This window comes from Antechinus flavipes, chromosome 4 (assembly GCF_016432865.1).
Source record: "Antechinus flavipes isolate AdamAnt ecotype Samford, QLD, Australia chromosome 4, AdamAnt_v2, whole genome shotgun sequence".
NCBI lineage: Eukaryota > Metazoa > Chordata > Mammalia > Dasyuromorphia > Dasyuridae > Antechinus > Antechinus flavipes.
The window spans coordinates 375702064-375729208 of record NC_067401.1 but is presented as its reverse complement, the minus strand read 5'-3'; the positions used below and the strand labels follow the sequence as shown (position 1 = coordinate 375729208).

The following is a 27145-nucleotide window of genomic DNA, read 5'->3' as shown; positions in this document are numbered from 1 at the left end:
CACCGTCCTGATACTTAGTCACAGCTTGAGGAGGAGCACAAGCACAGCAGAGTTTGCAACAGCAGTGAAGCAAGGACCCTGCTCACAACTCAAAGGTTAAAAAGAGTGCTTAGGGGTGCTCATAAACTAGTGTACAATACAGAGAGTAGTAAACACCCCTCTCCCTTGTTCATATCACCTTGGAAAAGCCAAAAACTTATAGGTCCCCAAAATTACCTCTGAAAACAGCTGCACAAAAAACCCGAAGTTTGGGCTAGTTCCTTTTCCACTTGAGAAGCTGAGACCCACTTTAGCATAAGAAATAAACTGGAAAATGAGCAAAGAACAGAAAAAATTCTGACTAGAAAGGTACAATGGTAACAAGAAAGATCAAAACACACACTGAGAAGACGACAAAAAAGTCAAAATTCCTGCATCCAAACCTTCAAAGAAAAATTTGAATTGCTCTCAGACCAATGAAGAGTTCAAAAAGGATTTTTAAAATAAAAGTAGAGTAAAAATTGGAAAGAGAAATGAGAGTGAAGACAATCATGAAAAATGAATCAACATTTTAATAGAGACACAAAAAAAATTGAAGAAAATATCTAAAAAAAACTCAGAGTAGGCCAAATATTACAAGAAGTACAAAAAGCCAATGAGGAGAAGCATGTCTTAAGAAGCAAACAAAAAAAAATTGAACAACAAAAACTCTTTAAAAAGCAGAATTGACCTAATAGAAAAGGCACAAACACTCACTGAAGAAAATTCCTTAAAAATCAAAATCAAGCAAGTGGAAGCTAATGATTTTATGAGGAAACAAAAAACAACAAAACAGAATGAAAAAAAAATAGAAGACAATGTAAAATATCTCATTAGAAAAACAATTGACCTGGAACATAGATCCAGAAGAGATCACTTAAAAATTACTGAAATGCCTAAAATCTGTGATAATAAAAGTAACCTAAACAAAATCTTTCCAGAAATTATCAAAGAAAACTGCCAATATCCTAGAACCAGGGGATAAATTAGAAATTGAAAAAATCTACTGATCATCTCCTAAAAGAAGAATGCATTGAGAGATGGGGAAAGGGAGAGATAGAATAGGATAAATTATTTGCCATGAGACACCAGAAAGAGAGTTTTACAGCAGAGAAGAAAATGGGAGAAGCAGGGAGGGGAGCACATGAATTAGCTCAAAAAGGGAATAATATACACATTTAGTTAAGTGTAGAAATCTTTCTTACAAAACAGGTAAACAAGAAGAAAAGGGGATAAGGACAGAGGAAGGGCCAAAGGAGGATGGGTAGGTAGGCATTGCCAATAGAAAGGAATAGAAAATTGTCAGTTTGGGGAAAGTAAAAGTCAGAAGCAAAATACTTTTGAGAATGGACAATGTAAAAGGAGAGGAAAAATAGGATAAATGGGGAAGAGGGGAATAGAATGGGGGGAAATACATAATTGGTAATCACTACTATGAAAAAAGATTACAATGAGTTTTTCTGATAAAGACTTCATTTCTCAAACCTAGAGGAAATGGAGTCAGATTAATATTAATAAAAACTGATCCTCAACTGATAGCTAACAGATGTGAAAAGGCAGTTTTCAGACAAAGCAATCAAGGTTATTCAGTCACATTTTAAAAATATTCTAAATCACTATTGATGAAATGCAAAGTAAAACAACTCTGATCTATTAATGTGATAAAAAAGGGAAGTGACAGATGTTAGAGGGGATGTGGGAAAATTAAAATACTAATATACTACTAGTTAAGTTGTATTCTGATTCAACCATTCTGGAGAGCAATTTGGAACCATGACCAAAAGGCTATAAAACCATGCATACCCTTTGACCAAGTAATATCACTACTGGGTTTATATTCCAAAAGTTCAAAAAGAGAAAGGACTTACATATGCTAAAAATATTCATAGAAGCTCTTTTTGGTAGCAAAGAATTGGAAATCAAGGGGATGCTAATCAATTTGAGAATGGCTGAACAAGTTGCATATAATTGTGATGGAATCCTATTGTGCTTTAATAAATAATAAGCAGTGGGCTTTTTGTCTTTTTTTTCCTTTTTTGATTTGATTTTTTCTTGTACAACAGCATGTTAAATGTGAAAATATGTTTAGAAGAATTGCACATATTTAATCTATACTGGATTACTTGTTATCTAGAGGAGGTGGGGGAGGAGGAAAGAGAGGGAGAAAAATATGGAACACAAGGTTTCCAAGAATGAATGGTGAAAATTGTTTTGCATATATTTTGAAAAATAAAAAATATTAGAAATAAGCAGGAATGTTATATTTTAAAAATGGAGAAGGCTGATTTCAGAAAAGCCTGGAAATGCTGAGTGAAGTAAGCAGAATCAGGAGAACACTGCACACAGTAAAAAGATTACGCGATGATCAACTGTGATAGACATGTCTTTTCTCAGCAATGTGATGATTCCAATAGACTTAAGATGAAAAATGCCATTCACATCCAAAGGGAGAATTATGGAGACTGAAAGTTGATCAGATCTTAACATTTTCACCTTTTTTTTTCTTTGCTTTTTTTTCCTCATATCTTTTTTGGTCTGATTTTTCTTTTATTATATAATTTATTTTATTTAAAGAAACAGAAAAGGAAAAAAACAGAAAAGTAATGCAAAATAAAATGAAACAAAACAAAGGAGAACAATGTCGTGTGCCCAGAAGAACATCAGGGAGAATTCAAAATATATAACAATACCAGTTCAAGAAAGTGTGTGTGTGTGTGTATTAGTAGGAAAAATTATATTCATGAGTGTCCATATTTTCTTTTCTTTATTGTAAATTGGTCTTTTGTTCCCTGCTCTGTACCTTTTAAATTTTTTTCCCCATCACCCCCAAGAAGGCTTAACTATAGTTAAGGATATAGATATGTATGTAGATATATACATACTCATATATAAACACACACACACCTTTCCTATCCCTGATGACTCACTGCTTTAATTCTGCTTCTATCTTGTCTTACCCCCCCTCATCATGTATCCCTCGTTTTCTTCCCATAGCCTTTGCTTTCCCATCCACTCATCCCTCCCCTGCCATTTTTTTAAATAGATTTTAGAGAATATCTCCTTCATAGTAAATGTGTAGTGTTGCCTATTTAACCCATTCCCATGTGAATAGGTTTTCAGAATTACAAGCCCTCCTCTGCCCTCCACTGCTTCTGAGTCTATTCTTCTTCTGCACCTCATCTGTATGACATGATTACTATTTTTACCTTAACTCTACCTCAATCTTTCTTTTTAGATGCCCTGTTGATGTCAATCTTAAACATATGCTATACATTTCCCATGTAAAAAAAAAATTGTCCATATTGAGTTCCTTGAAATTGATCTTTGATATTGGCTCATATATTAATTTTTCTATTAAGCTATGGTTTGGTTGATAAATAGTACTGAAAATCTGCAAGTTCATTGAATATCCATTTTTTTCTCATTCAACATAATTTTACTGCATATGATATTTTTTGGTCACACGCCAAGTTCTTTTGTCAGTAGATATGATTCTAGGACCTGTGGTCTTTCATTGTGGCTGCTGCTAAGTCCTATACAATTCTAATTGTAGCTCCAGTGTATTTGAATTGTATTTTCTTGTTTCTTGAAAAATTTTCTCTTTGATGTGGGGATTTCAAAATTTGATAATAGCATGCCTATGTGTTTTCCACAAAGGATCTCGTTGAGATAGTGATAGGTGGATTTTTTATATTTCTACCCCTTATTTTCTTGGATTATTTCCTTTATTATGTCAAGGTTCTTTTTTCATCACAACTTTCTTTTTTTTATTTATTTTTTATTTTTTTTAAATAATTTTTTATTGATAGAACGCATGCCAGGGTAATTTTTACAGCATTATCCCTTGCATTCATTTCTGTTCCAATTTTACCCCTCCCTCCCTCCACCCCTTCCCCGAGATGGCAAGAGTCCTTTACATGTTGAATGGGTTGCAGTATATGCTAGATACAATATATGTGTGCAGAACCAAACAGTTCTCTTGTTGCACAGGGAGAATTGGATTCAGAAGGTATAAATAACCCGGGAGGAAAAACATAAATGCAAGCAGTTTATATTCATTTCCAGTGTTCTTTCTCTGGGTGTAGCTGCTTCTGTCCATCTTTGATCAATTAAGGCTCTCTTTATCGAAGAGGTCCACTTCCATCAGAATACATCCTCAAACAGTATCATTGTTGAGGTATATAATGATCTCCTGGTTCTGCTCATTTCACTCAGCATCAGTTCATGTAAGTCTCGCCAGTCCTCTCTGTATTCATCCTGCTGGTTGTTCCTTACAGAACAATAATATTCCATAACATTCATATACCACAATTTACTCAACCATTCTCCAATTGATGGGCATCCATTCATTTTCCAGCTTCTAGCCACTACAAACAGGGCTGCCACAAACATTTTGGCACATACAGGTCCTTTTCCTTTCTTTTGTATCTCTTTGGGGTATAAGCCCAGTAGAAACACTGTTGGATCAAAGGGTATGCACAGCTTGATAACTTTTTGAGCATAGTTCCAAATTGCTCTCCAGAATGGCTGGATGTGTTCACAATTCCACCAACAATGTATCAGTGTCCCTGTTTTCCCACATCCCCTCCAACATTCCCCATTATCTTTCCCTGTCATTCTAGCTAATCTGACAGGTGTATAGTGGTATCTCAGAGTTGTCTTAATTTGCATTTCTCTTCATCACAACTTTCAATCCAATTATTCTTGTATTTTCTCTTCTTAACCTGTTCTCCAGATCTCTCATTTTTCTTATGTTTCATATTATGTTCCATTTTTTTCATTCTTTATATTGTTTTATTTCTTGATCTCTCATACATTCATTGGCTTCCCCTTGCCCAACTAATTTCAAAATTTTGTTTTTGAGACTCATCTCCTTTTCCAGTTGTTTTTTTTAAAACAATCTTATTTTTCTTGGATGGTTTTTATTTAGTTAGTTTTTCCTCAATGTCCCTCATTTTTAATTTTTTTTGTAGTAGTTCTCTCAGGAGAGGAAGCTATTTCACATTATTCTTTGGGGTAGCAGCTTTTTTTACTTCAGTGTCTTCCTCTAAAGATGAACCCTCCATTTTCCCTGTCCCCAGAGTTTCTATGGTGGGGTTCTTTTTTGCAGGTTCAATTTTTACTTTTTTAAGAAGAAGTATTAGTGTAATAATCTCTAATCATGGGGTGGGGGAATGGTGTCTCTAGCTTTACTTCAGCTCTCCTCTCTGATCAAAACTCCCAAATTAAGAGCTCTCCACTTCAGCAAGTCCTAGCTGCCAGCAATTTCCCTGCCCCACTGCCTCTGTACTCAACATGGTTCCTTCTTGCTCAGGGCCCTTTCTCAGCAGCACAGCAAGGCCTGGCATTGCTAATCAGCCAAGCTTCCCTCAATCTTCTGGAACTCAGACCCCAACTCCACAAACAATCCAGAAAGTGAAAGTTGCTATAGTTCCTGCTGAGGCTCCAGCTATATCCAGCTAGCCCCAGGATTCCCCACTTGGTATTTCCAGGAAGCTAGCTTGGAGGTGTTTGCACCTCACATGAGTTAATTCTACCCTGGATCTTTATTTTGATTTTCTCAGGTTGTATCAGGAGGACCCCAGTTCTGCCCCAAGTCTTCTTGATTTTTCACCAGTCTATGTTCACCCTGAGGCACAAATTTGTTCAATTTATAAGGAAAATCCAGAGAGTTAGAAATTTACCAATCTACTCCACCATCTTCCCAGAATTCTCTTCTTGCACAGCATGACAAATATAGAAATATGTTTTAAAAGATTGCTTTAACCTATTTATCAAATTGTTTGCTGCCTTGAGGAGGGGAAAGGTGAGGGAGGAAGGAAAAACTTGGAACACAAAAATGAATGTTGAAAATTATACAAGTATTTGGAAAAATACTGTTTTTTTTTTTAACAATCAATTAACATTTATTAAACACTTGTTATGTGCCATGAACTGTGTCAAGCACTAAGGGTACAAAAAGAGGCAAAAGATGGTGTCTGCCCTTAAGAAATGTACAATCTAAGGGGGAGCCTTGTGAACCATATAGAAAAGTATACATGTTTACATGTTTCTTTTTTTAAAAATTAATATATCAATGCTTTTAAACCAGAGAGGAACTACATTTTGATTTGATTTGGACAGTATTTTGGAGTTTCATGAAGCACTCAGATTACATGTTTGATCAATCTGTAGACCATTCAATGCTTGATAAAAGGGATTTTATTTAATCATGGCATGGAGAGGATATTTAGCAAGTATCCAACATTAATCCAAATTCCTTACCTCTGTGTTGATCATGCTGACACACTGATCAACCCTGATGGAGGAGCTCCTGATTCCTTGCATACTGCTCTTGTGCTTAGGTTATCAGAAAACTATCCCTTAGTCACTAGAACCTCTAGGACTTTTAAGAAGGTTTCAGTATTAATCCAACACATACTGGGTAGGGCCCTAGGAAATTATTGCTTCTAGAACTTAGGAAGTTCCAAATGATAGCTACTTTTCTTTTTGACCATTAATATTTCACCTGATGACCTGTGATTTTCCTTCACTATTCTTTTCAGCAAAAGAAGCTTCATCTTCTAATGAAGCTTCATCCTCATCTTCTCTCTATAGAAAGAGTGTGAAATTTATAATATACCTCCAAATCTTCTTTTCCATCTTTTTATCACACTCTGCCACCTTCCAGTTTCCTAATTTCTCCTCTGCTTCTTCACATCCTCTCTCTTCTTTGACTTCTGCTTGAATTATTTTTTCCTATTCCTTCAAGGGAAACTTCATTTTCCCTGACAACCTTTTTAGATTTCTCAAGTCCTATATTTGGAGATCAAACTTTTTATTTCCGGTTTTTTTCATCAGAAATAGATGAAATTCACCTATGTCATTGAATGTCCATCTAATTCCCTGGGAAAAAAATGCTCATTTTGGCTGGTAAGTTATTTTTGGCTGCATACCAAGTTTCTTATTCTTTCAGAATATCAGATTCCAGGCCCTTCAATCCTTTAATGTGGACGCTGATCCTGAGTAATCCTTATTGTGGTTCCTCTATATTTGAATTTTTTTCCCTAGCAGCTTGTATTTTTTTCCTTAGTCAGATAGTTCTGGAATTTAGCCACAATAGTTCTTGGAATTTTGATTTTAGGGTCCCTTTCAGTAAGTGATTGATGAATTCTTTCAATGTCTATTTTACCCTCTATTTCTCTAACACATGGGAAGTTCTCTTTGATAATTTCCTGGAAAATAGTGTCCAGGCTCTTTTTTTCAGCATATTTTTCAGCAAGTCCAATAATTCTCAGATTATCTCTCCTAGATCTATTTTCCAGGTCTGTTGTTTTTACCAAGAAGGTATTTTCCTTGAATGATTCTTGGTGTTTGCTCGAGTCATTAAATTCTTCTCAGTAAAGAGGGAGGGAATGGTGAGAGGGAGAGAATTTGGAACTCAAAATCTGAAAAACAAATGTTAAAACTGTTTTTACAGGTAACTAGCGGAAAATAAAATATTAAATAAGATTTTAAAAATAAGTTTTTCCTGACATCAAGACTAAATTTGTCACTTTGCCAATTTTACCCATTGCTCCTGACTTCTTCTTCTGAAGACAAACATCAATATAATTTCTCTTCCACAAAAGAGCCACCTAAAACTTTATAAAGATAGGTATCATGTCTTCCCATAACTATATCTCCCCATCTTTTCCGTGCCTAACATTCCCAGTTGGTCAACTGCCTGTGACATGGACTCTACTCCCTTCATCCTTCTTGTCGTCATCTAGATGCTCTCCAGTTTAAACTTAAACTGTGGTGCTTAGAAGTGAATATGATATTCCAGATGCAGTCTGGAATACAGAGTATGAGGAACTATGAGCTCCTAATTCCTGGAAACTAGGTCTCTCTAAAAATTGCCCAAGATTACATTTATGTTTGGTTGTCATGTAACATTACTGATTCACTAAAATTGGAGTACGCTAAAAAATACATTTTTAAAAAAGAAAAACTGCAAAATATGTCTCCCATCTTGTATTTCTACAGCTGATTCTTTTAACCTACATTTTATATTTATACCTATCTTATATTTATACCAACTGAATTTCGTAATTTGATTCTACAAACACTAAGTACCTATGTAGAAAACCCTATCTTCATTAGAAAAGAAGTAAACAAATATATTTATTCAAAGCAGAAATACAGAGATTTTTCTTCAAAGGTTGGCTAAGGTTAAATTACACCTAGCAATTTCAAAAAGTAAACAGATACTATACTTTATCTATATGAAAAGAAATCCCTTGTAATATTACTTTATACCTTTCAAGAAAACAAAAGCAAAATAAACTAAAAAAAAAAAAAAAAAAAAACTAGAGCACTGCTATCTATTATGGGCCATGTGAAGCAGGACCAAAACATTATAATTGCAGTAATATTCAAGTCAGGGGATGAGGAATCCTCTCTAGGATGAGAAAGCTGAAGCTGGAGACTGGAAGAGAAGGACTGAATCCAAAGAACAGTGAGTAAAGTACATTATCAGAAATATCAGTCCCCAAGGGGTTGAGATGAAGAATGAGTCAGTTGCAAATCAGAGATGGAAGCCAAGGGAATCTGATGAAGATCAGGAAGCTGATACACAAGGAATGAAAGTCAACAATTTGTCAATTCAAGTTACAAGAAGCTTAGAGACTTTTTTTTTTAAATTATGGAGATATCCATACCCTCTTTGATGGTCCCTTGGTGTACTCTCTACTGTGGCAGCTCCTTAATCTAAGAATCTAAAACAGATACAGGAGAGAACATCTGCATCCATCCCATCCACTCTTGTCAGTTTCTAGAAAAGGCATTATACAATATAAGGGATTTCAAGGAAATATTTTCTATAGTCCAAAATAGCAATAGTAGTAGTAGTAGTAGTAGCAATAGCATAGGTACAGCTATCTTTCTCTGTCCATGTTTGAATTTAAAACTTAAACCTAAACCTAAAAGCTTCAATCTCCATCAAGCAAGTATTTCCTATATTTTGGATACTGGGAATACAAAGTAGTCTGCCAAACTGATATTCTTAAAACTAAAGTCTAACCTTGTCATTCCCCTGGTCTAGTAGTTCCATACTACCTCTAAGATAAAATACAAATTCCTGTTTGACATTTAAATAATCCCATACCTTCTGGCTCCAGTCTTCCTTTCCATGTTCACTGCACATTACTCTCACATTTTGGCTCAAACTGGCCTTGTTGCTTCTCACTATGTTCCATCTCCCATCTTTGTACTAGCACACAGATACCTGTGTCAAAATCTCTATCTCAAAGAATCTCTAGGTTCCTACATTGTTTAACTGAGGTCCTATAGAAAACAGATTTAGATTTCTCCACATACTTGGACCCTACCTCAAGAAGTTACTTTGTAACTACTTTAAATGTATGTATATATGTGTATATATAGGGCATTTTCTGTGAAGTTTTTCCAAATAAAATGTAAGTTCTTTGAGAATCAATTAACAAGCATTTATTAAGTTCCTATTAAAGGTTAAGCATTATACTATTCAAAGATAAAAGTCCTTGTTCTCAAGGAGTTTACATTCTATGTATGTATGTGTACATACATGTGTGTAACAAATACATCTATAACAATACAAAATACATGCAAAATAAATGCTTTTGTAGACAAGCAAGTATTAGATTTATAGTTGAATTCTGAGTCAGGAATCCAAGTTCAAAGACAATAGAGGCTGTTAACCTTGAACAAATCACAAGTTTTTAGTGCTCCTGGACCACTCAGTCCACAAATTACCAGTATCACCTTGTAGTATTGAAGTTCTTCAATGCAAGTATCCTATTATAGAAGCAGCTAAGTGGTGCAATGGATAGAGCAATGGATCTAGAGTCAGGAAGTCATTGTTATTCTATCATGTCCAGCTCTTCATGACTCCTGTTGGGGGTTATCTTGGCAAAGATACTGGAGTGGTTTGCCCTGCTCTTTTCCAGTTCATTTTCTAGATGTGGAAACTGAAACAAACAAGATGATAAAGTGACTTGCCCAGGGTCACACAGCTAGTTAGGTGTCTGAGGGCACATTTGAATCCAGAACTTCTTGACATCATGCCTAGCATTTTATCCACTGTGCCACAGGACTGCTCTAGGCAATCAGCAAAACTTGAATTCAAATATGGCTTTAAAACCTTTCTAGTTGTATGACCATGGACAAATCAGCTAATCTTTGCCTGCCTCAGTTTCCTCACTTGTAAAATACAGTAATAGCATTACCTCACAGAGTATGAGACTCAAATGAGACAAATATTTATAAAGTATTTACCATTAACATGTAATAGTACTCATTAAATGCTAATTCTTTTCCCTAGATCAATGAAATCCTATATTCCCCCCCCAAAAAAAAGAAAAACCCAAACCCCACAATGTAAATTCAAGGGAATATATGGGAACAGGAAAAAGAATGTAAAGAGTGATGCATTAAACTAAGTTTTGGGGAAAAAAATTCAGGAATTCAAATAGATGGAGATAAATATATCCTAGGCATTGAAAGAAATTGATGCAATGGAATGGAAATAAAAAATGGAATTCTATGTATGAGCAACAAATATTAAGTAAACCAGTGTAGCTAGTGCATAGAAGGTATGAACAGCAGTAATATGTAGTAAATCAGAGGTGGGGGAGGTGGAACCAAATTATGAAGGGCTTTAAATGCCAAATAGATTTGAATTTGACCTGCTAGTCATTCTTTTTTCATGCCATTGGGTGTGATGTGTTTACTTAAGAATTGTAATCAAGTGAGGTAAAGCTGCCCAAATTTGTCAACCTATTTTCTTACAGAATCATTGTAGTCCAACAGCACAGGATGCAGCAGATGACCTTGACATCTTTGATGCCTAATCAATCTCTAAATGCTCCACAGTACCTGCTTCAATCATCTTCATAGCTACTGGAACAAAATGTTCTCATCCACTCATTCCACAGTCTTCACATACTTGAGGTAGACATCTCCCTAACTCACTAATAGGTTTGAGATCCACTGGTTAACCTTAACCTGGTTTAGACCCTCTGCTGAAGGGTTTTACTGCAGTGTGACTGCTGTGAATGCGACAGTTTTTTTGGAGCCACAATGAGGAGTTGGGTAAAAGGTAGACACCAAAGGTAGATGAATAGCTCTGAAAAAGGTTCAGCAAGCCCCTCATACCAGAGATGCTAATTCTCCCTGAACATCCCATACACCCCAGAAGTACATTTGAAATCTATTTGACCCTAAAGGCAAAAGGAAGCTACTTGTACTTTCTTAAATAACATATTTGGACCCAACTTTAGGGGGGAAATACTTTGCTAATTGTGTAGAGATAGATTAAGGAGGAGGTAGGAAGATCAACAGGAGACTATTGATATATTTCAGGAGCTAGTGAGGGTCTAACCTAGGATGGCAGCTGTGAGTGGAATAGGGGGTAAATATGAACTGTGGACAATTAAATGGATATGGGAGAATGGATGAGCAAGAAGGCCATCAAGTATGAATCTACTTGTCCCAAATGTACTATCGGGAAATTAGGAGGATTAGTTTGGAGAAAATGATGGACTGCTTCAAAAATGAATGAAATTGAGATGCTAACAGGACATTCAGTTGGAAATGTCCAATAGATATTTGGGTAGAACTCAACACAAAATAGGGCATTGTTTTTGTCTGGAGTCCAGCATCTATGTGCTTGTTAAATGAATAAAGACACTATATGTTTTTTTCAAGAAGTTTTTAATTTAGCTGGCATGTAAGATGTTAATTGCCCAGAAAACTAATGCTACAGGGTTTTAGAAGAGAGAAAGATTGTTTCTAAGTGTAGCACAATGAAGATGCAGTTACCAGACTAATTCTGAATATCTTGCGTCTAGTCCTAGTTCTACCACAAACTCATAGCTTATGGTTTCTAAGATCTCTAGTTCCTGGATCCTTTACTTCAGCCTAAAAGTTACTAAGTGATACTCAAAACTATAGTTGCCTAGAAGGGCTTGATTTGGATAATGTAATATAAGACTTCATTGTCTTTAAGACATTTTCTTTAATTTCTTGTTAGTAATTTTATTTCTTACTATTCTTTTGTACATTCATGTACACTAACCCCTAAACTGGACTAAAGCTGTTCCTGAAATTTGTTCTTTTTGTCTCACTAACTTTCCTCCACTTGGCATGGTGTTCACAGTAAAAATCCTGCAAGGCACACCCCAAATATCATCTTCATCTCTTCAGCTCTTCCTGATCCCCCTTCCAAATGTGACATTTAGTTTCTCTAGCTTCCTACCAGTTTGAGTCTCATATAACACATTATATGTTCTCCCTTCTATTATAGTTGCTGTGCTGTCTTATTTCTCTTTTTAAACAATAAATCCCTTAAGGATAAGGACCATGATTTATACATCTTGGAGTGGCACATTGCCTTCCACATAACCACTTAATATTTGTTTGAATTTAAAGTCCCCACTGGATAAGAGGGACAAAATAATTTATACATAATGATCAATAAATATTTACTGTTGAATGTATTCATATATATTAAAGATCTTTCCTAGGAAGCAAGATCCTTGTAATGTAAAACTTGGATAGAATTGTTAAGAACCACTTGGAATCTTTTTTGTGGCATATACTTATGGGTGGCACAGTAAAACACTTGAAACATATTATGTTTAAAGAATCTTCGTAAGAGCACCTGTTCTACTTTGTCTGAAGACAAAGGTTATGGGAGTGCCCAGTCCAACAAGACTGGGCAAGCTATGTCATGGTACCTTTTTAGCTGAGACTCTATACCATCTGACTGTTGAAAGGTCTCTCTTTGAAAACTTAGCTCAACTATATTCTTCATGAAATCTATCTTTTTTTTCATACTTCACTCAGCATTTTTATTTAGCACTGTATTAAAATGCAACAGATTAATGTTTTAGCTCCCTTAAGTATTATGAATGAAATTAAAGGTGATGTCTTATTTCCAAGTAAAATGTTACTCCACTAAGCGTAGGAACTGTTTTCGTTTTTCTTTGTATCCTCAGTCTCAGTGTCTTAGAAATAAATGCCTTACAACTTATCTTTGTTGAATTGAATCTTTGTATCTTCCATAAACCCTAGAACGTACCACATTTAGCAGATGTTTAATAAAAAACAAAACAAAACAAAACAAAAAAAACCTTCTTGTATTAATTTAGGCTTCCTGTACGAAAAGGGACATTTTCCATTAGAATTCAAAACAATTATAAATAAAATTACCTTTCCAGGAAATATCTAAATTAAAAAACTAAACCTCTTTTATAAACTATTCTTAGTTTTCAGTAAGTTCCAGTGTAATCAGTGTGCGCCAATTTTCCCAAGGTCTTATTAAAAATTAGTGTCAAGATGCTAGACTAGCAGAGCTTTTATTCCAAAGCCTGGAGACCAGAAAGAGCAAAAACTTTGTAATATTCATCTTCACCTCTGACCCTACCTAAGAAAAAACCTAAGTCCCAGCACTGAAAATGCTCACGTGAATCCTTTCCTTCTCACCTACTCTACGAAGTCGGGGAGCAGGGGTTGAGGAGTGGGGACGGACCACATTGACGGGCATTCTTTCACGGTGTTTCTTTTGCCTGGCCTAACTTCTCTTTTTTTCCCCCGCTTTGAGCAGATACTTTAAAGGGTGATTTCAGAATGGGAAAACGCCTCCAGAAAACTGCTCTTTCTTCATTTCTGGATCAGGGCTACACCCTGACTTCTCTCTCACTGTCTTCCACCGACTGGCTCATCTGTGAAGGACTGACTGAGCCAACAGGGCTGGGACCCTTTCCAAATCTTATCTTCCCCTTTCTCTGTCACTTCATAAATGTTAAATAACAAGAACAAAAAACGAAAGGAGAGGAGGAAAAGAGAAGAGGAAATCCTTCAGACAACACACAGCTGAGTAACCCAGCCCAAAAATACCTTCTCACCTTCCTCGGCCTCCAAGGATTCCGCCCCCAGGTGCCACAGGGCAACGGACTTTAACAAATGATCAAGATCTCATTTTGGGGGTAGTTGTTGTGGGCTTAAGGGGAGAGCAAACGGAAGGAAGACTATCCTTCTCAGGGGCTGACGCTCAATCCAGACCCAGACCCCATGGGGAGCAAACGGAAGCCGAAGGGCTGCGACCGAGAAAACCATGGAGTCGGGAATTGGAGCCCACGGCATCCATCCAAGAACGGAGGCGGCTGTACGAGACTCCCTCCTAGCGCCCCCTCCAACCCCGACCCAGCCTCCGGCTCCTCCGAGGCAGCCCCCTCCACCTCCTCTTCCAGACTGAAGGCGGTCGCCTCACGGACCTCCCTTCCCTTCGACTGACCCGAGTTCCTTCCGCCCCAGCGACTGCAAAGAGTCCCGCCCCCGCCCCAGCTCCCCAACTCCACCTTCAACTCGGGTGGCAAACGCGATCCCCCCAGCGCGCCTCCTTCTCCATGTAAGGGCGCCGGAGCAGCCGCCTCGCCTAGCCCCGCCCCGCCTGTGGCTTTGCCCAGCCTGGACTGGGGGTTGGCCAGAGCCTTTCTCAGGAGCTGGGCTTTCCCTTTCCTACCTTCCTTTCCTAGTTCTAGCCACCCGTCCGCCCCCTCCCCCCGCCAGTAGCCGGATCCTCCCCACGGGGCGGAGTGATACCAGCCGTGGTGGCGGCGAGGAGGGAGGCCGAGGAGCGAGGCCGAGGAGCGAGGCCAGCCCGGGGGCCCCGGGGGCGGAGGCAGGGGAGGAGAAGCGAAAGGAGGCGGGACAGGGGCGGGTTGTTGTGAGGCGACTGCGCTACTGCCTGACCGGGGCGGTTATGGCGGCTCCACATTAACACCCTCCTCCTCCTCTTCTTCCTCCTCCTCCTTCTCCTCCCCCTCCTCCTCCTTCCTCCTCCTCCTCCACCACCTCCCCCTCCTCATCCTCTTTTCACTCCTCCTCCTCCTTCCTCCTCCTCCTCCCTCTCCTAGGAGCCCTCTCCCCCCTTCTCCCAGACGCCTACCTCTCCCCCCTCACCTCCTCCCCCCTCCCCCTTTCTACCATGCCCGGCATGATGGAGAAAGGGCCTGAGTTCCTGGGGAAGAACCGCACGGCCAACGGCAGTACCAAGAACCCGGCCGGCAGTGGCGGCGGCGGCACTTCGTCCACCAACGGCGGACTCCACTACTCGGAGCCCGAGAGCGGCTGCAGCAGCGACGACGAGCACGGTGGTAGCCTCGAACTCCTCCCCGCCAGCCCTCCCGCTCTCCCCTCCCCTCCCCCTTCTTCATTCCCCTCCCCCAACCCCCTCCCCCCTCCCTATTCCCTCCCCTCCGAGCCCGGGCGCTGCGGTAGCCTCGAACTCCCGGTGCAGTGCAGCCGCAGCAGCAGCACCCACCGCGACCCCCTCTTCCACTCCTCTCCCCCCATTAGTCTTTCCTCCCCACCCCAGGCCCCCTCATTTACATCTATTTCTTATGGGGCTTGGAGTTAATATTTTCCCACCCACCACATTCTTTTTCCAGTCTTCTACAATTTAAATTTTTTTATTAAGTGTTTTTTTTCTTTTTCTTTTTAAAAAAAAATTTTATTTATTTATTTTGTATTGCTTTGCAGATGTTGGGATGAGAGTCGGCGCCGAATACCAAGCTCGGATCCCTGAATTTGATCCTGGTAAATATCTCAGTATTTGCTTTAAAAAAAAAAAAAAATCCTGGCTCCTTTTTTTTTTTCCCTCCTGTTATATTGACTTTGGGATGGAATAGATGTGAGTGGGAGGGGGGCGTCTGTGGGATAGCTGGCTAAAGTGGATGTTGTAGGAGGGTGGGGATGGGATGGATTAGGCGTTTTATGTCTGGAAGGCTGTCAGGGTTGGAGGGGTTGTGACATAGAAGGCTTATAGGCAGAGGGGTGTGAAAGCTGTGCCTTGCAAGGTTAACATGGTTACCATTGGAGGCCACTTGAAGGATCTCTGCTCCACCCAAGGAGCCCACTCAGGTCTGGGCGAAAGGAAGGAGAAACATCTTTTACCCACTAGAGAAACATCTGAATTGGTGGGAAAAAAGATGTTTGGGGCAAAGCCCCTAAATGTGCTTTGGGGAGGAGGTGCTGCAAAGCGGAGAGAGTATGAGGAATTAGTATAGGAAAAAGAAAAATACAAATGGATTTCTTGCTTAATAACCTGCCACTGGCAATGAAAGGGATGTGTTCTGCAAGGGCGGTGAATTACTGCTTGGCTACTGTCACCCTGCTGAGTCGGAAGGCTAGCTCTGAGCTGAGTGCAGACAGGATTTTTTTTTTTTTTTTTTTTTTTTTTTTTTTGCAAGGTGGAGTAGCCTCGGTAGAGGCGCCTCTGCAGACTCTTAAGAGCTGCCGAGAGGAGGGGAAAGGGGGGTGGGGAGACGCCAGAGGCACACCTCGTCTGCTAGTCAGCCCTAGGAAGTCAGACCACAGGACGGTGGCTGCAGCTGCCAAGGAGACATTTTCTCAGTAAGCAGCCAGGTTCTAGCGCCCTTTGCCAGCCCAGCTTGCGGGCTCCCAGTCTACTTTTCTCCAAATAAGCTCCATAGTGGTCACGGGATGTCAGCTGGGAAGGGGATTGGATGAGAGTTCCTCATGTGGAGACTCCCTTGTGGGAGCCTCTTGATGGGGATCACATTTTTTCTCTCGACCCCATGTAGTTTAAGGCTGAGGACAGATTATTAAGAGGTCATTTAATTGCAGTTTTATCACTTTTCTTCTCAACTCACAGCTTTTAACTTGTTTTAAGTCAGGATGACATTCTTTTAAGTTATTATTTTGTTCCTATACAAATCATGTTCATTTTCTTGGTGAAATAGTGTATTTTTACTTGGTACAAATACAAGAAGGATGTTTGGGACTATGTTTGTGGTTGTTCTTTACCTCCTTCCACCACAAACATTCCCCAGCCCTTTCCTATACTAGAACACTGTAAAATGACTAGCTCCCATTTAAATTGATAAGGTCATTGAAGGTCACTCAGTTTTTCTTAAAGCAAATAGAAAAAGAGATGTATCATATTTGTAATAGAAAAACCTCAATGAAAAGGTGTATTTATTTTCTACATACAGCTGCAAAATAGTTGAGCTACAGTGCTGTTAGTTTCTGTTGTCATATAAGTGACAACAAAACTATCAAATACTATTTGATCTACATATATACAAATGTATACCATTTATGGTAAGTCTTCTGAAACCATGTAAGTGCTTTGTCAAAGGGTAACCTTCTTTACTGTTATCTGTGCAACTGGTAGCAGTACATTTAACATTAATGCCTGATAAGTCTAGCTTGCACCCACTAAGCATACTTCATATTCTGTCCATCAGAATGCCCTTGGAGAGGTTAGAGAATTTGTTTATCTTCTTTTACAGACTTAGCAGATTTTAATGCCTTCTGCTTTCTTTAAATGCATAGAGGGGTAGTCTTTAAGGTAACTTATCCCCTGAAACCAGAATTATTCCATTAATTCTTTAATGTGGATATCTATTAACCAAATGATTTTTGACTTATAAACCCACCTAAATAATTTTGTTCTCCTTTCTGATCAGGTTTATGAGGCGTCATCTCTTTGAAAGCCACACTTCATGCCGGAACAAAACCGTGCATGCCAAGGACTGATTACTGTAAATAATTTTTTTTTAAAATAGAAAAAGAAATCTTAACTGCATTTCAAAATAAGCCTAATTATTTGAGGGTGTAAACTTATTGAGTTGTGTTTTTTGGAAAACATAATTATAAAATCATAGGCAGTATAAAACATTCTTATTTAGATTATCCAACTTTTTAGTAGTCTTGATTATCATATATTGTTTGTTTTAATTTGAACAAAAATTTCTGAAAAATCACTGCATTTCCATATTTAAATCACCCCAGTTAGATACTATTTCTTCATTGTATAGATTAAAATTTGTCTTGCCTCCCTTGACATAGATAAATGTTACAATAGCTCCCTATTAATCAAGTTCCATATAGTTTATTTCCCTATCTCTTAATGGTCCTATATGAAGAATATTAAGGTAGTATCCATAACAACCCAACACTAAAATTTATGTGAGGTCAACTGTCACCTAAAGATTAATTATCAGGCACCTGCCATGTCTCTTCGATTTTGACAGGTACTGTCAAATGCTGTTTGAACATAGTCCTATCACCTAATTTTACTCTAGTAAGTACTATGTTTTTATTCAACTATACTTCATCTCAACATAAAGAAGTCAAAATTACAACGTATTTTAATAAAAAATAGAATAATACTTTATTGGTTAACATTTAGAGATTATTTCTACTACTTTAATCGTAGTCCTGGTTCCTTTTTTCAGTTTTCATATGTCTTTCAATATCCTTGGTTATCATCAAGATGGTGATATTTGCTTATGTTCGTATCTTAATAAATCATTTAGGACTGAGTTTTTGAAACCCATAATTGTTGGATTAGAAGCTATATGGTTTTTAGCAAAAAATAGGGAGTTTGAAAGATGAGATTTGAAATATAAGAGGTGATGAGGGGTAAAATTCTTGAAGGAAAAAGAACAGAATGAGTGTATACTTAAAAGTAATGAGAAGGATTAAGGTAAATAATGAAAGAGAAATTTTAAAGATAGCCTTAGTAAATAAAGTTACCATAACTATAGTCTTCATAATTCACTAGCTGGTGATTTCTGATTTTCATTCTCTTATTTTGATCCTTTCTCAATTTGGTAAGATTTTGAGTTTATGCTAAATGTACAGAGAACTTTTAGGAAATGTTAATATTTAAGCTTTTTTTCATTTAATGTATTGTTTATGTCTTCATTATATGTTCAGAAAACAAAATCTTAAGGATTAACAAAGGTTTTCATTTTACTTGATAAGAGGAATGCTGCTAACTCACTTGTTGGGAAATTCTTCTGATTCCCTTTATATCCTATTATATGCTTAGGAGAGAACAGTGGATTTGAATTTAGGATGATCTGGGTTCAAATGCTGCTGCTGACATGTTTATTTGTGATAGATGGGTAAATACCATCTGCTTATCCTCCTTAACCTTCAGATTCCTCAAAATAAACTCAGTATGGTAATATCTGTGGTATCTACCTCATAGTGTTAATCTCAAAGGAGATAATGTTTGTAAACTATTTTGCACGCCTTAAATCACTATAGAAATGTCAGTTTGTTATAATCATAACTTCCTGAGCAAGTTATTGTTAAGAGGACCTTAAAAATTTCAAGTAGAAACTGAAATATTAAAAGTTACATTTTTAAAATTAGTTCACATAAATTTTTCTGAATTATATATATTTCATGGTGATGTTTGAAAAATTACTTAATTTTGCATACATTTAGTAGTATTATCTCATATGTTTTGCATGATACTCAGTTATCATTAGTTTATCTGTGCAGTAGCTAGGTATAAGTTCTACAATAAGAAAACTAACATGAAGTTTAGAAGTCAAAAGCAAACACTGGGTTTAGGGCCTCTTATTTTCCTTATCATTTTAGCTCCTGAAAGGAGAAGGGAGGTACCTGGTAGGGTACCAGGCTTCTAATGATATAAGCATATAATATTTCAAATTCTTTTTTATTAGCTCTTGTTTTCTTTACTGTTTTCTGAAAGGGAAATGTAGTCATTTAAAAGTAGACAGAAAGGACAAAAGGTCATTTTTCTATTCATTTTCTCTCATTTTCACTGAATTGGTTAGGGTGAACATCATTCCTTTGGGGCAGTAGTCTCATCACTTTTTCCTCAGTTGACCAACAAGGAGAAAAGGACCCTTATTGGAGATATAAAATTACTATAGATCATTTTTGAATAAACTTAGTAAAATGCCTGAGAACATCAATATCATCTTCCTGGCTTGGTTGCCACATGTAGCAATTGAAAACTGTAGAGTCTGACTTGGGGCTGGGCAAAGGACAATATGAAATGTCTAATTAGGCATTCCACTGCTACTAAATGGGATTTTTCCCTATTAGAATAGCTATTAGTTCTCACAGCTGTAGAGCTGAAGAAGCTTGTCGTGCTTCAGTGGAACAGCTGCTGTGGATGCCAGCTTCTGTTGGATCAGACCCTTAATTACAATGGTAAGACTTTGCAGGGAAAACTGTCATCATTCTTACAACCTGTAATAATAAACCAGCATATATCTGTTTAGGAAAAGAAATTTAATGAGGACACTTCTATTTTAGACTTTTTTTTTGGACTATTTAAAGTAGTAATAAAATAGAAGCTACATGTGAAGAGTGTAATGTGCCTTTTTAAGATTTTCGATTACTCTGCTTTTAGATGATAATTGAATCATTCCTTTAGAATTCCCAGTTCATTGTGCAAAAAAATCCAATCACACTTTCAAATCTTAAAATTTATTGTAATCATAGAGCTGTAGCAACAGTATATTTGGTTAAAGTTTTATAACATTTTTTAGACAGGAATCTAGTTGGAAGCTATATTTTACTTAGAGGATTAATCAAGTATTTATTAACTATTAATTTAGGGAAACACTTTGAAACTGAATTGAGTAAAATTTTTTAACTTGCCTCTTCCAAAAATTTTAAGAAAGGGCAACCTTAAAAAAGAATTCTGTATAAATTGTAGTAACAGTTTAATTATTTTAAAAGTAATTGATTTTCCAATATGTTTAGGTGTGGATCTATAATAATTTGTGGGTTTCCTCAATTTTCTTTTCTTATCTCTTAATTTTTCCTTACATGTTACTATAGTTATACTTTGTAACAATTAGTTTCACATTTAATCACAATATAACAATATATAGCTATACAAAATTTGCCCATAATATTTATCCTAACACTTTAAAATAATCAATGATAGATATTAAAATGTCATTTTGTGGGGAGAGGAATGGAAGAGCAAAAAAAACTTTAGATGATAAGTACATTTTCAAAAAATAGCACTGTTTTCAGAGCAATAGTTTTATGTCCCACTCTGCAAGGTTTTTTATTCTAAACATGTTACAATTTTATTATTTACGTCAATTTTCCAAATCCCCTGTCAAGAGGGCAGCATGCTATAATACAGCACTGGACTTGGAATGAGGAGAAAGTTGGGTTCAAATCCGGTTTGTGATACTTCCTAGCTATGATGTGCCATGGACAAATCTTTTACCCTCTCTAAGAATGCTGCTTTATCTGTAAAATAAAGGCATTAGTAATAAATGGCTACCTCACAGGATTATCATGAGAATAAAATAAGATAGTGTATGTTTAAGTATTTTGTAACCTTTAAAGTACTATATAAATATTAGTCACTAACATTAGATAATTTTTTAATTCTTTTCATTACTTGGAGTAGCTTTTAAATTTTTCATCTTCAAAGGTGCTACAACATTATATTCTGTAGGTAACTTTATAAAATAGTATAGTATCAATTCACCTAAAATCTTTAACTATTCAAAACGTTCTAGGAATCATAGGATCATAGATTTAGAGCTAGAAAGGACTTTCGAAAGCCACTGAATTCAGCACCCTCATTTTACAGATACAGAGGAACTGAGGTACAGAGAGGTTAAGTGACTTATCCAAAGTCACACAACTAGTAAGTAAGGATTTGAATTCAGGTCTTCCTGACTTCAAGTCTGGCATTCTGAATTCTGTGGTAGGTGATAGGTGAGGGTGGAAGGAAGGGAAATAAATCTTTTTTGTCACAAAATTCATATGCTGAATACAGGCTGATGACTTGACAGGTCGATCTTATAGTATTTTTTTTTACTTATATGCTTTTCTAACAAGTTTGATTATCTGACCTTTTACCTCACAAATGCCATATTAAAAGTAGTAAACTGGAACGCACACTTAATCATAGCAAGAATTAGCAAAAGAGAAAAAAATTATAAAAAGCAAAAACTACAACTTAAAGTATAGTAGTTTAGGAGCCCATTTGATGTAGAAAACAGCAAGGATAACCTACAATTCAAAGTTATTGCAGCACAGTGTAATAGAGCAATCAGTAAACATTTTTAACTGTGCCCAGCATTCTGCTAGGTATTAACAACAAAAAAAAAAACAGTTCTTACCCTTGAAGAGGGCATACATTCTGATGAGAAAAACAGACGTGTAAATAGATATGTAAATACCAAATATTACATACATAATAAACCTCAGTCATCATTAAAAGGGCAAACTATTTAAAAAGAAAAGAATATCATTTATTTTAGAAAGATTTCCGGCAAAAAAAAAAAAAGGCTTTAAAAGGGGGTTAAGTTTTAGTTTTATGGACAATTGATTAATAAAAATTCCCCAATAAGGTGGGAACATATTTAATATTTAGTAGGTTCTTTAAATTTACAGCTTTGTTCTTTTGTACATACTTGACTAAAGTAGAACTAAAACTTAAATTTTTTTACTCTTCTTAAAAATGTTAATGTGAACTGAAGAACTCAAAATGATTTCTTTTCCTTCCAGGTGCTACAAAGTACACAGATAAAGACAATGGAGGAATGCTTGTCTGGTCCCCATATCATAGCATTCCAGATGCAAAATGTAAGTCAGTATCTAAATTTGACCCTTTTTTTTTTTTTTTTACATAAAATCTAAGCTGTGAAATGACATTAAGTATATTCTGAAAACATTTAAGCATCATGTAATGTAAATGATTGCATAGAGATAGTTAGGTGACATTGTGAATGGAGCATTGGCCTTAAGAGTTAGGTGCAACCCTCAGACACTTACTAGTTGTGTAACTAGGGCAAGATACTTAACCCCTGTTTGCCCCACTTTCTTCAAATGTAAAATGGAATAATTTATTGCATACCTTATAGATAAGGTTGTTGAGAGAGAATTGTGAGAATCAAATGAAATAAATACTTATACAGTGCCTAGCAAATAATCAGCACTGTATAAATACGTATTCCTTTCCCTGTATTGTGATGTAACAATATTACAAACTTGTCAAAATGTAGTTCATATTTGGAGTCAAAAGAGTTGGTCATAAGGAAACTAGTCTTTCTCCCTTATGCATTTAGGGTGTTAAAACTCTTATGACTTGACTATATCGTTGCTAAAATCTTTTGAGTAGAGGAAAGCAATACCATGTAATTATCTACAATGACTTTTCCTCAGTAGATAAATGACATAACTCTTTAGGAATTCATGACCATTACCATCCTTTAAGATTAAAAGTAAGGAAGTCAACTAAAACAATCATTGGGTTATTTCTGTGTAGTATGTATGGCAAATAACCAATTAAGTCATTAACCATCTAAAATTGGTAAGATTCTATTTATACTTGAATATTCCCTGATTTATGGTGAGATGAGACCACAGCGTAGTATAACAGACATGATTGTTTGCTTTTCATAAAATATAAGAAGCATAGAATCATCTATGTATGTATGTAATACATAGTACTGAGATTTCTACAATGTTTCTATGGAATTTTTGCAAAAATGTTGAATAAAACCATTGATCAAGGTTGGACAACTATTGAAACATTTTGTCTTGCTTTAGCATCCACCAGTATCCCAAGGATATTGTAATATTCTGGAATATGTAGTTGGCCATGTCAAAATTAATGGTATTTCCTATGTTTAAGTCATGGTTTTTTGATAGACACAAACATACTTCTAGATGACTTGGAAATTGGCATCTGACAGTACTTTGATACCATGATTTTATTGGTTTAGGCATATCTTTCTTGCAGTCCTTTGTTTTCTCAGTCTGAGTCTTGTCCATAGAGCTTCATAAATCCTCTGAGAATGATCCACCCAACAGACTAGAAAAACCTTCATCTGTGGGTTGTTGTTTTTTTTGTTGTTGTTGTTGTTTTTTAATATCTTGAGTATTTTGCATACAACTCTGCTAGTCATCTGGTGTCTCTCATTTTCAGTACTCCAAAAGAGATGAGTTATTCATTTTTTTCCGATCTTTATGGTACTTTTCCTACATAGGTAATAATTAATGACATTCAGCCTATTATGACTTCTCATACAGCTATCCACTGTGATTTTGGCTGCTTATAATGTTAGTTCTTTACATATATATAGCTTTTTATTTACAAGTTATATGCATGGGTAATTTTTTAGCATTGACAATTGCAAGACCTTGTGTTCCAACTTTTCCCCTCCTTCCCCCCAACCCTTCCCCCAGATGGCAGGTTGACCAATACATGTTAAATATGTTAAAGTATAAGTTAGATATGTATACATTTCCATACAGTTATTATAATGTTAGTTCTACAGATAGTTTTGCATTCTATTGCCAGAAGAATATTAGTGAACACTTCTTTCCAATTCTGGGCCATTTAGATGTATGTCTGCTATTCAAAGTCTAGGCAGTAGATGATCTCTTTCTTTTCTAGAAGAGATGGCTATACCATTTGATCTCCTTTTGGAGCTTTGGATTTCTTTGAGAAGATATTAAAAGTGTTTAGGAGCTTAATGCGAGTAAAACAATGTCACCTGCAAATAGGAAACTTGCCATCTCTGGGAAATCCTTTTGCACATGACATCTGTCATCCATGACATTGGTGAGCTCATCTCTGTTGTACAACTTGCTTGCTAAAAAGTACAGAGCAAATTATTGGGGAAAATTATTTCCATTGTTGAATCTGTCAGTCTCATCTAATTTTAATGCCAACGGAAGAGCCATATTATGTTCAAAAAGAACCTCCAGATGAAATCATAAACTATCTGGCATTAAACAAAACTCTCCATTTCTACTTTATCATTGTACATTAGGTACTGAGATGGTAAGATCCAAATGTAGTGATTCTGTCCTCATTATCAGTGAAAACATCACTACATATGTGCTGGTCAGTCTTTTTTTTAATGTAGTATCTTTTTTTTCTACTTCTGATTTCATTTATGAATGCTCTCAATCATTCTTAGCTAGATTTCATACCAATTTATCTTCATGTTTGTTTTTTCTTCAGATATTTGTTGCTATTTTATCTTCTCCCTTTCCTCTTCCATAATGTTTTACAAAGGAACTTGTGTTCTGAATTAGCATTGCCTTCAAGTTTCCATATCTTTCCACTTGGTGAGAAAATCAAGAAACTGGCTCCCGTTTTCTACACATTCTTTTTGCTTCTTTTTTATGACAGTAGGTCAAATTCTTTAAGAAATGATATGACTCTTAACACCTCCTAGCTGTATAACTGTGGGCAAGTCACTTAACCCCAATTGCCTCAGCAGAAAAAAAGAAAAAGAAAAAAAGAAATGGTATGACTGAAGATAAGAACATGTTAATTCCCATTTTTTACTTCATGGGTGTGATGACACTGCTATAGTTGTACACAATTTCATCATGTTTTTATCCTTTTTTTTCTAATTTGGTATTTACTTTTGCCTTTTATATATTGATCTAAGTATATAGAGGTGAGTTAGGCTGCTGAATTCACAACTAATCTTTTCATGTCTGTTAAGGTGTAGGTAAATTAATTCTTTTATAAAGTACTCACTAAATCTAGCCTTAAAGAAGAACTTTTTTGTGATATACTGGTTCAGGGCTACAAAGTGGTCTACAAATCTAATTTGGCTTCTTTGATCTTAATCTGAAACTGTATTTTCTAATGTAATTTTTTTTTCTTTCCTATACATGTTTTTTCACTGAAGTCATTAAGTATCAAATGATCACTTAGTTTTGAAGGAACATTCATTTGTTCACATAGTTTCAAAGACTTTTGTGTATTCATAGAATTTCTTCACTACATTTTCAAAAGATTTGTGCACATAAATTGCATTTGTCTTTGTGTTAATGTTTGCTTATGTTCATTGTGAATCTTGAAAGTCATCTTGAGATGACCCAGTTCACTTGAATTGATGTCTCATATAGACTTTAGGGAAACAACGATTTAAATTCCTTCTTTTATGTTGATAAGAATTTTAAAGCCATTTTTTCATTTAGTTGCAATTTCTTTGTGAATTTGGTTTTCACTTAATAGTGAGAGTGTTAAAAATGAATATGCCTTAGTTCCACCAACTTATTGGTTGTTATACAAAGACCCCTTGTTAAACTTAGCAAAAATGCAATGTTTACAGTTTCTCTAAGGATTATATGTGTGTGTGTGTGTGTGTGTGTGTATGTGTGTGTGTGTATAATATATATAAATGTTTTAGCATACCAGAATATTGCTGCCTACATTACTGTAGAACTAGAAAGGGGTTACTTAGGATTGTAAGCTACCTTGTGTTTTTGTTTAGTCCATGGCTCAAAGTGGTTAAAACCCAAAAAGTGTTGTACATAAAAATTAGTTCACTTGGAGATCTGCATAACAGTCCAGTTATCCCACATCTGTGTGAAAGCCCATACAGATGAAATCAAAGATCCATCAGAATTTAAGCTTCTAGTGATATCTGGCTATGCTTTATGTTTTTCTGACTCAGGAAATTAAGAATAGCACAAAAGATTTTTAGTATTCTAAGAATTTTTATGTATGTCTTGATAGGTGTACATTTAAAATACATGTAGAAGAAAAGATGTGGTTTCATTAATGATTTTAGAGTTGGTCTGTGGCAGTAAACCAATAATTATAATTTTGAGATCACTTACTAGTTTGGACCAGATGGCCAGAGATTTACATCTGCAATAGAGGACTGAAATTTTGCCTATGGCAGAATAGTGTATAAAGATACATTAACAACATAAGAAAACCAATTCTTAGAAGTCTGTGTGTGTTAGTGGAGTGTATTCAAGTTGCATACCGAACTTAAGGCCTTGAAAGCCTTTTTATAATGCTGCAAGACATGAAACTACATTGGATAGCACACCAGTCATATCATGAAAATCTTACATATCCATCATTATACTGAACTGTGAACACTAAAGGCATACTATATGTTTCCAAGAGGTTTGAGGTCTAGTTGAAGGATAAGATATGCAGTATATGAAACCATAGTGGACAAGATTTCCTTATAATATATACTTTGTAGATCTTTGATTTCATCTTTATGGACTCTTTTCTCACCGACATATACAGACAGTTCTCACTTTATTATGTATTTGGACTATTATGCAGACCTCTAAGTAAAACGATTTTTATGTAAAGCATACTTGCCCACAGAAATAGGAAAAGGAAGGTGGCTAAGAGCCTGCAGTGGAGACTGGCATATGATCCCAGGGACAGAGAAGTGAGAGCAGAAGGTAGAGGTCCCAATCAGAACCAAGAGAAAGAACATGAAAGGTGTTCTTTCTTGAGGGCCAGACAAGGACACAAAGAGAAGAGGAGGATAAACAGACAGGGTGACATGTG

General features: G+C 36.3%; 2 protein-coding genes across 5 annotated transcripts in view; one reads left to right on the top strand and one right to left on the bottom strand.

The window, feature by feature from the left end:
• Positions 1-15009, bottom strand: part of LOC127561578 (uncharacterized) — a 54463-nt gene extending 39454 nt beyond the window's left edge. The window contains exons 1-2 of the mRNA XM_051996754.1: positions 14969-15009; positions 13926-14763 (exon numbers count right to left, since the gene is read on the bottom strand). Of these exons, the coding sequence (XP_051852714.1) occupies positions 14058-14763; positions 14969-15009 (747 nt within the window). The 3' untranslated portion in view covers positions 13926-14057. The remainder of the gene's footprint in view (positions 1-13925; positions 14764-14968) is intronic.
• Positions 14769-27145, top strand: part of RCOR3 (REST corepressor 3) — a 50117-nt gene continuing 37740 nt past the window's right edge. Inside the window, exons 1-3 of one of the 4 annotated variants that reach the window (XM_051998445.1) lie at positions 14769-15173; positions 15562-15618; positions 22360-22437. In XM_051998445.1, the coding sequence (XP_051854405.1) occupies positions 15008-15173; positions 15562-15618; positions 22360-22437 (301 nt within the window). In that variant the 5' untranslated portion in view covers positions 14769-15007. Of the gene's footprint in view, positions 15177-15561; positions 15619-18111; positions 18131-22359; positions 22438-27145 lie in introns of those variants that run through there. The other 3 variants (XM_051998442.1, XM_051998443.1, XM_051998444.1) reach the window with 3 other exon arrangements.